Genomic DNA, 13292 nt, shown 5'->3' with positions numbered 1-13292 from the left:
GGTGAAGGTGACGTGGGTGGCGATGGTGAGGTAGATGACGGTGGTGTTGGTGTTAACGGAGGAGTGATGGATGGCGGAGGTGTGGTGGGTTGTGAAGGATGAGGTTCGAAAATGAGAGGGGAAGGATCGGATTCAGGAAATGGGTAAGTTGGTGGTGTGGTGGAGAGAGTGGCGAAGGGAAACAATGATTCGTCAAACGTGACATGTCGGGAAAGAAGAACTTTACCCGTGGAAAGATCGAGGCACCTGTAACCTCGATATTGAGGTGGATATCCAAGAAATACACAAGGTTTGGATCGAGGTGCTAGTTTATGAGGGCGAGTTGAGTTTAAGTTGGGGTAACATGCACACCCGAAGATGCGAAGGTGGTCATAAGTTGGGTTTTTAAGATAGAGAATGGAAGTGGGTGTTCGGTTTTGGAGGGTGGATGTGGGTAGAATATTATGTAAGTATGTGGCGGTGTGAATGACATCAACCCAGTACTTTGGTGGAATGGAGGCATGGGTAAGAAGAGTGAGCATGAGGTCGTTAAGACGCCGAATCATGCGTTCGACAATGCCGTTTTGTTGGGATGTGTGTGGACAAGAGAAACGGATGTGTAGGCCAGTGGAAGATGCAAAAGAGTGAAATTGATGGTTGTCAAATTCACTACCTTTGTCACATTGAAAGGTTTTAAGTGAAGTGTGAAATTGGGTTTGGATGAATGTATGGAACGTTTTGATTTTGTGTAGGGTTTCGGATTTGTATTTAATGGGAAGAACCGATGTATAATGTGTATAGTATCGATTAAAATGAGGTAGTATTTAAATCCGGTGTTACTTGGTATTGGCGATGTCCATAAATCCGCATGTATATGGTCAAACGGTTTAAGAGTATTAGATGTAGAGTCTTTAAATGGTAGTCGTTTATGTTTGGCTATTTGACATGATTTGCAAACAAAAGATTTATCAAGTTTATTGCAACTAATAGTTTTATTAAAAATGAGACTATCCATTACATGAGTTCCTGGATGTCCTAAACGAGAATGCCAAATTGGCGAATTGTTATTACAAACTGAAAAAGAAAAGGTTGGAGTAGGCGCTTGATTTGTGAACGGGTAGAGGTCTCCATCACTGTTGTGTCTCGCCAGGTGCGTCCCAGTCTGGAGGTCTTTGACGGAAAAACCAAGAGGGTCAAATTCTACAGAAACAAGATTATGTCTACAGAATTTACGTACGGAAACTAGGTTTTTAATAACATGAGGAGTGTGCAAGACGTTTTGTAGGGAAAAAGGTTTGTTTGGGTGTGGTAAGGTGGTGTGACCGGATCCGAGGACTGGTACCTGTTTACCATTACCAACAAACACAGATTTAATAGATGAAACACAAGTGTTATGAAGTTTACCTGAGTCCGCTGTGAGATGAGATGTAGCGCCTGAATCCATGTACCATTGATCGTCTTGCGGGTCCATGGTCATGGTGGAGAAAGCGGCTTCAAGTTCAGAAGGCTCTAGAGGGTTGATCTCGGCTAAGTGGGCTTGCTGAGATGGTGGTTTGGGAGCAGCGGCTGGGGTCCAAGGGGCGGCCCAACCGGATTGAGTCGGGTATGGGCATGGAGGTCGAGTAGCCCACCAAGGATTGGACCAGTAAGGCGGCGGTGGGTAGGTAGACCAAAGAGGTCTTTGTTGTCCAGGAGTGTTGCGCCGCTGGCTAGGGTTATCAGGTTGCTGGTTGTTTGAACGAACAGGAGGTTGATTAGGCCTATTGTTCGATCGGTTTTGTGGGGTGTTGTTGCGCCGAGGAGGGTTTCTTTGGGTTTGACGTTCTCGGTTTGGTTGAGCATCACGCCTTGGTGGTGGTGGTTCCTGATCAATAGTAGCTGCAACCTCGTTGGGTAAGATTGCATCTCGAGCACGTTGGCGTTGATGTTCTAATTGTAACATCGAGTAAGCCGTGTCCCATGGGGGTAGTGTTTGGTTGATGTAGGCAGCAACCGTGTCAAACTCCGGAGGGAGGCCACGAACCAGTTGCAATATGAGGCGATTTGGAGCAACCAGGCAATCAACATCTTGGAGTTGACTTGCCAGATCTTTGAGGCGTTGGCAGTAAGCCTCAAGAGACGACATGGAACGTAAATTCAAGTTATTGAATTCTTGTTCCAGAGCAGCAGCGCGAGATCCTTTGTTGTTGAGGAAGATCTCTTTGACTTTGTTCCATGCACCAAGAGCGGTGGTTTCATCAAGAACTCGGACGAGAAGTTCATCCGAGAGGGTTCCGTAGATCCATTGGAGAACAATTGCATCAATCTCTGACCAAGCTTCATAGGACGAGTCTGTTTCTTTAGGAGGGGCTGTAGTGCCATCAATATGAGAGAGCACCTTATACCCGCGAGCATGGAGTTTGAACAAGCGTACCCAAGATGTATACGTGACTTTCGTACCATCGAGGATCCGAACCTTGTTCTGGATATGTGTGATAGTGTAGACGGGGTGTATGGCTTTGGACTGATTCTGGTTTGTGCCAGATCCGCCGGAATTTTCTGGTTTGTCATCGATCACCATGGTGATTGGATTGAGAGAAAGGTTTTAAAAGAAATCGGTATTGAGCCTTCAAGGGCTCTGATACCATGAAATTGTTTTAGATTCGATGCCCCTTTTTCATTAATCATCAAACAGAATATATACAAGTTTACAGTCCTATATACTACGAAACTTAACAAACTAATTATCTAAAATAGGAAAAGATATCTACAAATAATAATTACAAAGATACAAAATAATATATGCATTTATTGCATATATATCGATTAATAATACCTGTCTCACTAATGTATGCTCTCTCTTCTCCAAGCTCCTACAAAACCATATTGGAAAATTTATGAGATTTATCACATAATCATTACTATAGATGCTAAAAGAATTTACTTTGAAGAAATGGCAAAAATAAAATAAAACGATCAATAAAACCATCAATAGTGAACATATTTGACCGATCCAAATTAAAGATGCATCATGCAATTTATAGAGGCATCACAAAAGTTTTGGACAGATTTGCCCCTGAAACGGTATACTTGATATGCGTGTATTAGGGGTGGGGTAACGAAAAACCTCATGTTTTGCTTCTGTGTAGCTTTTCCTGAAATTACAAAAATGATTTTTTAGATAAACAGTGATGATCCAAGGATTTCCTAAAAGCGTAAACTTGAAAAGGTATTAGAAGGCCCTTCTAACATTAAAGATATCAATCAAGCCAAGGGCCCCATTTCCACCCATCTCAAATTTGCTTCCAAGCTCTCATATTTTTTAGCATCTGAGAAAAAAAATGAAAATTAAGAGCTTGTTTTTCACATTAAGTGTTGTACACACGAATACACACATGGATGGATAGATACAAAGATACAAACGCAAATAGACACATAGGTACTTACATATATAAATAGAGATACATGTATAAATCCACATAATAAATAACTCAAAAGGAGCATGCAATTGTAATGGGAGTACGATGCACTCTTACCGTCAATTGAAACACTTTCTAGGGTTTTCAAATAAAGCTGAGTGTTGGTGGTTGTAAAGTGGTTTAGAGAGAGAGAGAGAGAGAGAGAGAGAGAGAGAGATGAACCTATAATGTGCCATGTTGGTGATGAGGTTGTAGCAAATTCATAAAGAATAATAAATCACAAAATCAAAAAAGAAAGTAAGAACACAAAAGAACTACCAAATAAAAAAATTGCACTTTTTCATAGACCCGTGTTAGGGTTTGGCAAGGTATCGTGGTGGTTTTCAGCAGAGAAATAAAGGAAGAGTAAATCAGGTGTCGAATTCAAAATGAGAATGATGGGGTGATGGGCTTGGCGAAGAATGAAGAGAAAGGGTACTCCTATATACACAAATAAAATCGTGTAATTGAGCTTTGAGAATGACAAAGTCCCAATCCTATCATCTTCAATTTCATTTTTCTTTATGTTTTTTTTACTCCCTTCAATTTAGATGTAAGTTTTAAAAGATACACTTTTTCTAATTTTTATATTACACTCTAATACTTAATTATTAATTTGAAATATGTATATAAAAATATATATTTGTGTTCTTAATAATTAACTCCTCATTAAGATCTCGTTAAAATTCCAATTACTGAGTGTCATTTTTCTAATAAATTTGAGTTCTTAATAATTAGCAAAACACATTAATCTGTCGTTAAAACACAACCATAAATCTTATTTTATTTGTTAAGCTTGGTTAAAATTGATGAAAAAAATTTCATTCATGTTCATTAATATGGAGTTTGTATCATCCAAAGAGAATTTTTAGTAACTTGTCAATTATTTTTATGCCCTACAACTTATAACAATAAAACACCACAACTTATAACAATTATTTTTAGTAACCCGTTGAGTACGAACTGGTTTATGAACCATTATTATCGTTAAATGTTGATAAGTGTTCTATTATAATGTATTAGTAAGAGTAAATTACATGAATGGTCCCTATGGTTTGGGGTAATTTACGTGTTTGGTCCCTAATTAATTTTTTTAACTCGGAAAGATCCTAATGTTTGTTTTTGTTATGCGTTTGGTCCCTACTATTTGTTTTTGTTACTCGTTTGGTCCTTATCTTACCTAAAATGACTATTATTTAAATATGGAAAAATAATGAGGTTGGTAAGGTAAAGTGAGAGGAATGGAGTTGGGGGTGTGTTTATTTAAATAAATTAAAAAAATCAATGGTAAAATAGACTTTTTAAGTAAGACAGGGACAAAAAGTGTAACAAAAACAAACTGTAGGGACCTTACAAGTTAAAAAAATAAGTTAGGAACCAAACGTTCAAATTACCCTAAACCATAGGGACCATTCGTGTAATTTACTCTATTAGTAACTTGTCAATTATTTTTACACCCTACAATTATTACACCTCCGGCCGAGGCGGCGGAATATAAGGTTTGATTTGAAAATCAAATATAAATGTAAGGATATTTAATGAAAATAATATATTTTATTATTTTCAAAATTCATATTATTAATGATCGACTAATTTATAACTTTATTAAAATGCCTCATCTTCGTGACATATACCCCCAGTTTATCAATGGCAACTTACATATCATTTCAATTATTGTATTAATATGTGTGCCAATCATTTTATCTCAATTATTATATTAATATGTGTGCCAATCATTTTACCGATAGAATGTAATATTATAATTTTATACCCTCAGTTTACGTTGTAGTTTTAAAAAAGACCCTAGATTTTATCAATTTAAATCTTAAACCCTTAAAACTTTATTAAATTTGAAAACTAACAAATAGAAACATATTATTTATTCATAAAAGTTGTATAATTAAAATGATCTCATTAATACATTTACAAGAAGAGTAATAAAGAATATTATTAAATATTAATAGAAAAAAATTAATTTGTTAAATAAGAAATATAAACTATGAAACACTAACAAAAATAGAAGGGATAGAAATGAAAATTTGGTTACAATTTTTTTCTATATACAGATGATTGTTATTTCTTATATGTTAAACTGAAAATGACTTGTAATGTTATTTTGAAAGTAACTTTCCTTAAAAGCAAACATACGATACTTGTTATAAATATAGATTTTATTAAATGACAAGTTAGTAAGAATGGATGGGTGACACATATTATGAGGTATTTGTACTTAACCTTTATTATTATTATTATTATTATTATTATTATTATTATTATTATTATTATTATTAAATGTATGTTTTTCTCTTTGTTATGTTTAGAGAGATGATATTCATTCAGTGGAGACAAATGGAGTAGATGAAAATAATAGCTTCAATGAAAGTAACTATTTTTTCGATGACACATCGCCATTCGAAACGGATATTCATCCAATGGACACAAATGAAGCAGATGAAAATGAAAGTTTGAATGAAAGTCGTTATTTCTTCGATGACACATCACCATTCAAAACAGATAAGGTATAAATTCATTAGTATGTTGTTACAGTAATGATAGCATCGAGTGGATTTGTTAGCTACTGATAATAATATAATTGCCAGGTGTTCAATTCTCGTCAAGAATTGATGGATTGGGTACAAAATATGACAAATACTTTAGGTTATGTCATCATCATAAAAAATTCAAAACGTAACTTTAATGTTGTATTTCAATGTGACCGTGGAGGTACATACAAAAGTACAAAAATCTCTAAAAAAAACAAGGACAAAAAAATTAATTGTCCATTTAGCCTACATGGTAAATATTCGTCAGTAGAAAATTCTTGGAAGATAAAAAAGATATGTGAATTTCACAACCATGAGCCATCATTATATTTGGAAGGTCATCCTTATCCACAACGGCTAACTGAATATGAATGTCGAATAGTGGAAGATTTGTTGTAAAAAAAATGTCAAACCAAAAGATATATTAGCTACACTAAAAACCTAAATCCAAAAAATGTATCTACTCTCAAAACTATCTACAATGCAGACGAAAAACTTCGACGTAGGGAGAGAGAAGGTAAAACTCAAATGCAAGGTGTTATGGAATTTCTAGATCAAAATGGATATGTTTATTATAGTCGTGCAAATGTTTTGACAAATAAGTTAGAAGATTTATTCTTTGCTCATCCAAGATCATTAGAAATATAGCTTGCATTTCCACATGTCTTGTTAATGGATGCAACATATAAGACAAACAAGTACGGGATGCCTCTATTGAAGATTGTTGGTGTAACTCCAACAAATACGACATTTTCCATTGCATTTGTGTACATGCATGAAGAAAAATAGTCCAACTATGTTTGGGCTTTAGACTGTCTAAAATCGGAAATGGAAGGATGTATGTTGCCGCATGTTATTGTGACCGATAGAGAAATGGCTCTCATGAACGCATATGCTGTTATATTTCTAGATGCTAAAGGATTACTTTGCACATGGCATATAAATAACAATATCATGAAGAAATGCAAATCATGTTGGGATGTTCTTTATACGTCATGGACGAGGTTGGTTAACTCTGAAACAAAGGAAGCATACAACAAGAATTTGGCACAAGTTGAAAAAATTACGAACAATTATCCAGGTATTTTTAAATATACATTATAATATGTTATAATTCATTACATCAACTGAAATTTGTTTATGTATTTCAGATGCATTTTCTTATCTAAACAAAACATGGTTGACACCACACAAAGAAAAGTTTGTGTTTGTATGGACCGATAAGTTTCTTAACTTTGGCAACCACACAACTAATAGAGCTGAAAGTCAACATGCCAAGTTAAAAAGATATGTCGAAACATCGCGATCAGATATCGCCAAATCATTGAAGTGTATTGTTGATGTTGTTGAGTCACAATACATAGGTATAAAAGCGAGTCTTGCGCATAACAAAATTTTTATTGTACATCGGTACTACGAAATACCACATCTAAAACCACTGTGTCGTTTCGTTTCAATTTATGCACTTGATATCATTTTCAAAGAATATGAGCGGTCCAAAGAATTTGGATTTGTTTATGAAAATTGTGGATGTCAAGTACGTACAAGTTATGGGTGCCATGTGCGCATGAACAAGCTATATTTGTTAAAAAAGGTCATTATGTACCGCTTCATTCAGTCGATAAGTTTTGGAAGAAACTTGATTTACTAGAATGCAAATCGTTAGAAGATGACAATTTGGGTTGTGTAGTTGAGGTAAATATGTTTAATGCTCATTACGAAAAACAATCAATACCTGTTAAGTTAAGCAAGGAAGTTACTAAACTTAATCTCGTCGTCAACAACTTTAGTTTCTGAACCTGCTACTCACAAAAATACTCGTGGGCGCCCCTCCTTAAAGAAGGAAATTTTCAAGAAAACCCATATCGATTTAAACCAGGACCCACCAACTCAAGATCCACCACCTCAAGATCAACCGACTCAAGCGCCACCAACTCAATATCTATCTCGACGTAGCATTTCTACTTATACGCCAGATTATATGCGGTCTAATTTGTTTGATCTAAACCAGGAACCGGATAGGCACAGTACGTACTCGTTCCGAGAACCTCCAATGTTCAATTCAACTTTTCATCAGGAACAATCGATACATAACTCGTACTTCAACCAAGAACAAGTAATGTATAATTCAGATCCACGTATGAATGAAATTCCGTATGAATTTCACCCATATGTCACAAACATACAAAACGTCAAGGGAGATGGAAATTGTGGATTTCATGCAATAGCTGCGTGTCTCGGTTATAGTGAAGATAATTGGCGTCAAATCCACTTAGATTTACAAAATGAGTTGTTAGCACACCCAGCTGAGTACGCACAAATTTTTGATTACGATTTAAACACCATACATCACTCATTGAATTTCAATGGATCACGTTTCGCACAAAAAGATCGTTGGTTGATTATGTCGGTCACTAGCTTTCTCATTGCTAACAAGTATAGTGTAATAGTTATTTTTCTAAGCAAAGATAGTCCATCAACATGTTTTCCACTATGGCTTGGTCCCCAAGACATCTCAACTCATAGAGTTGTTGTTATTGCTCTTGTTAGAGGTGATCATTTTGTGAAGGTTGATTTACATGGAGCATATCCAATGCCTATTATTTTGCCACTTTGGCGTCACAACAGATCATTATGTTCTGTTGCATGGGAAACTGTTTATGCTGCTCACCTGGATTCATACATTTCTCCATTTGCAACACACCATAATTGTAATAATTCTACATTTATAATATCTGATAATTAATAAAATCAAGTTTATGTTTTGTTGTTTATAATTATTAAGATCTCTATAAATAAAAAAAATTGTTTTTTTTTAAATTTAGCAAACGTATATATGTACGATTTTGATGTTTTTGATATATATATATATATATATATATATATATATATATATATATATATATATATATATATATATATATATATATATATATAAACTAAAGTTGTAAAGTATAAGGGCAATATAAGTACAATGGCATTTATTATAAATTTGAAAAGTAACATCTTTATTAATTTACCATAACCGAACGTTGCCCAAGTACACTTTAATATATTTTTTAATATAAAAAAATATCAATTCTTAACTAACATATATCAGTACGGAAACATTACTACGGATTTGGTTATAGAAAAATTGCTACGAAAATTGCTATGGAATAATGCTACGGAAATGCCATGGAACTCAAATTGCAACGAATAGATGTCGTAGAAACTATCATAGCAAAATTGCTATGAAATTATAATTCCGTAGCTAAATAGTTTGCTACAAGAAATAAAATTACGAAGTTTAACTGAAAATTTTATGTCACAAATTCCATAGTTATTTGGCTTTAGCTATGAATTTCATGTTTTTGGTATGAAATTTTTCCGTATCTAAATTGAAATTTTTTTTTTGTAGTGTATATAGAAAACAATACGTATTTTTTAATTATATATTTTTAATAGAGATGCGTATTGGACGGTTTGGTTTGATTATTGGCCACGGTGAACCTTATTGCCATCAATATGAACATTCATAAGATTATCGGTTAACAATAATTACATAAAAAATAATTTTAACAAACCATGTAAATCTATATTAAATTTATTGTTTACATATAATTAAATATATAAGATTATTGATTCGTTTTCCTTGTAAAACAAAAGTATGAAGACAAAATTTGACTTGATAATGTTTTTATGCAATTCCTTAAAAGATAATTTTGAAAGATAAATAAAAGTATGAGGACAAAATTTGAAAACATAATTGGAACATATTAAGTAAAAGGTTTAAAATAAAATTTTGAAAAACAAAAGGTAAATTTTGAAAGATAAATAAAAGCATGAGGACAACATTTGAAAATTAAAATACCATTATATTCGAGATTTATATACATGAGATTTGATTGATGGAAGACTGCTTTGCAATAATTATTTGTGCATATAGATATTTATTCGTGTCTTTAGAATTACGCGAAAACATATTTAGCTCTCACATTCAAAATGAGAATGATGAGGTGATGGGGAAAATCGAATTGCTAGAGATTCGAGGAAACGAAGGTACATATCTTGGGTGTCATCATTAGGGCGGAAGATGATGTGGTGGTTGTTGACGGATTAAGGAGATGAAGGAGGGTGGAGCGTTCGAGTTTTGAGAGAAAAGATGAGAGGGATTGTAACTATAGTTCCTTGATTTATGCTTTGAATTGGTCATCACTATTAAGGAGAGAAAAAGTCAAGTCAAAGAGAACAAAAGTAGATAATTAGGGAAACAAATATTGAGAGAGGTAAAGATATGCTTTGCTTTTGCTGTACATTCAACTCAAAGTTTTGCATATCTTAAATCTATTTTTAGAAATAGTAAGGTTTGTATAATATATATATATATATATATATATATATATATATATTTTAAAAGAGGACAATAACAGTACCTTACTGTTTATGGGATTATCTTACATGGGTTACTCTACCATAGTCATCGTTTGTTCTTCTCTTTTATTCCACCGCCTCTAGATTCTTGTTCTTAGTGAAACCCGAAAAGGATCTCACCACCACCACTGCTCACTCTATCTTTCCTCGCTGCTTCACCTATTGACTGTTTCTTCTCCTTCTACTCCGATTTCAATTAGGATCGATCTCCACTTCTCACTGGAAGTCACTTTATCGAAGGTCATCCATTGGATTGCCGACAATGACAGATGGGAACCACCGCATCACCATGGTCATCGTTTGTGAGTTTTCATCGACGTTCCTACTCTCCTTCTTATGGCTTTGCTAATAGCAGGACCGGACACAAGCGGTGGCGAGGTAGTGAAGTAGAGGAGAGGGTGGATGAGAAATTTGTATCGGATGTGTCGCACAATGTCCCATCAGCTCTCAAACCCAAAAGCAACCCTACCGACGGCGCACACAGCATATGCCAACGACACGTACAACTGATATCGATGCCTCCCACTGGATTCCATAGTTCCATAACATAAAATGGTTAGTCCATTTTACGGTTTTCCTTCTTTCTAAGAAATTGACAATTTGAATCTTTATCTTGGATCGATTGTCCAACTACTGAATCGATGGTTTAAACGTTTCTCTTCAATCGATAAAGTCTAAGAACTCGAGGTCTCAAGTATCAGGCCAAACGCCTTCTCACCACTAGCATTATAGGCTATTAGTCAAATCAGTTCGACCCATTCAAAGAGAAATCATCTCTCGGTTTCAATTAGGTATCTCTTCTCTAATTTTTTCCCTAAATTTGGAATTTCTAGGGCTTACCATGGTTATGTTGATTGGTCTATGTGCTCCTGATGGCAGCAAATTTATTTTCCACCTTACATACACGACCTTCTTGGGTAATAATCAATTTTGATGGGACTGATCCAGAGAAAATTCAATCATCTATTTATCAGAATGGTCTTATTGTTCTTTTATGTGCTTACATGAGTTTACTAATTTTTATTGTAGATTGGGCAAGAAGAAATAAGTGATGGTGGGATATCCTATCTTAATAGAACATAGGCTAGATATGTTGAAAAAATAGTAACTATTGTTTTAAAATGTAGATTAAGGAATTATAAAGTGTTATGTAAAATAATTTTAGAAACTTAAATTAAACAACTATATTTTTAAAGTAGTTAAACTTTACTTTTTGGGTAGATTCTCAGTAGTGGGTATCAACTGATCAATCGAGTGGCACTAATTATCCTTATACTACTTAAAAGGTGATATAAAATTGATTGACTTTTTCTATTATCTTTCATATATGAATTGTTTTCATGTTAAAAAAAACATTGAAGAGGAAAAGGGTTTTTGCAACTTTTGATGTTTTAGAAACTGTTTTAGAGCAACTTGCTAAAGTGCCAAAATGGTTTCATCTGAGGAAGCACAACATATGATTTTGGTAGAGTGAAAATGGGTGATGTGATGGAATCTGAAGATTTTATTGCTTATAATATTATTCCTATTGATGCCCCTGTTTTAATAAGTGTTATCACTTCTTTCTCTAAGGTGAATACCATTTCATTTTCTTCATCTATCTATCCAATTACTTTCTTATTATTTATATTATTATTCAATATTTCATGATGTTTTACTTAGGTAAGTGCTGCAATATCATCATTGAAGTACTTTAGAGGTCACCCAAAGCTGCTTGCAAAATTTCTATCCATTTTATGTACTATGTTTTTGACATTCAGGTTTGTAGTTTATGATAATCATTAGTTTTCTTTAATATTAGTGGCAAATCAAACCCCCACAAAGCGGGGTTTCTTATCTAGTTTGTAGTTATAAAAGTTGAATGCTATAATTGAGAAAAATAAAATTTAAAATTCTATAATCGACATCGAAATGGAAGTAGAATGTTATAATTGAAAAAAAATTGAAAGTACAATGTTATAATCGACATGAATTGAAAGTTAAATGTTATAATTGGAAAAAGGTAATATGTTATAATCCACATTAAAACGAAATTTGAATGATATGTCAGAAAAGAAATTATAAGTAATATGTTATAGTAATATGAAAATTGAATGCTATAATTGGAAAAAAATGAAATTTTGTATGTCATAACTAAAAAGAGTACAATATTATAATCAACATTAATATGAAAGGTGAAGGTTATGATTGAAAAACGATGAAAGGAAAATGTTATAACCGACATTAAAATAAAAGTTGAATGCTATTATTGAAAAAAAAGTAAAATGATATAATCAACATTAAAATGAAAGTTATATGCTATAATTGAAAGAAAAAAATGAAAGTAAAATATTATAATCGACATTAAAATAAAAGTTCAGTGCTATAACTAAAAATGAAAGTAAAATGCTATAATAGATAATAACATGAAAGTTGATAAGTACATAGAAACAACATAGCATCACAAACAAAAAAGCCAAACTATGCCACATTCCACATGCTATAAGATCATCTTTTTCTTACCCATCTTTGTCATCGTTTCTTCTATTGTGTAAGGTTCCACTGATTGGTTAGCCTAACATGCTAACTTTGAGCTATTTATAAGCATTATACTGAAAAAATCTATCTAATTTTACACACTTGACAACAAAAAGAAAAGCTTTGGATGATAAAAGATTGGGAGTTATACCAAAAAATCAAATAAAATCATGTAAATCATGGGACAAATGAAATTAAAATAAAAAAAAAAATATAAACATCAGTAGCACTTATCAAGATAACAAAAGACATACATATTGAAAATGGGTAATGAGAACTAATGCGTCAGAAGCCACCAATCACAAAAGACCACCAAAAGGGTCTAATTTTCCTAATAATACACAAATCAAGTTCAATATATTTTTGAATCAAATGAAATTCAATATGACGCTGATAAACAAAA

The 13292-nt window shown here is 33.4% G+C and overlaps 1 protein-coding gene and 1 long non-coding RNA gene across 2 annotated transcripts; one reads left to right on the top strand and one right to left on the bottom strand.

Annotated features, from left to right (window-relative positions):
* Positions 1-541: 541 nt before the first annotated feature.
* Positions 542-2539, bottom strand: LOC145045344 (uncharacterized). Its single transcript, XM_078993683.1, has one exon. It carries the CDS (start codon positions 2537-2539, stop codon positions 542-544), a length of 1998 nt encoding a protein of 665 aa, XP_078849809.1.
* Positions 2540-10370: 7831 nt separating this feature from the next.
* Positions 10371-12210, top strand: LOC144998893 (uncharacterized). Its single transcript, XR_013660470.1, has 2 exons — positions 10371-11944; positions 12035-12210. It is a non-coding gene; the product is annotated as an uncharacterized LOC144998893 (long non-coding RNA).
* The last annotated feature ends 1082 nt before the right edge of the window (positions 12211-13292 follow it).

This window comes from Lactuca saligna, chromosome 5 (genome assembly GCF_052625555.1).
Source record: "Lactuca saligna cultivar CGN05327 chromosome 5, ASM5262555v1, whole genome shotgun sequence".
NCBI lineage: Eukaryota > Viridiplantae > Streptophyta > Magnoliopsida > Asterales > Asteraceae > Lactuca > Lactuca saligna.
This window is presented reverse-complemented; position numbering and strand designations above follow the sequence as displayed.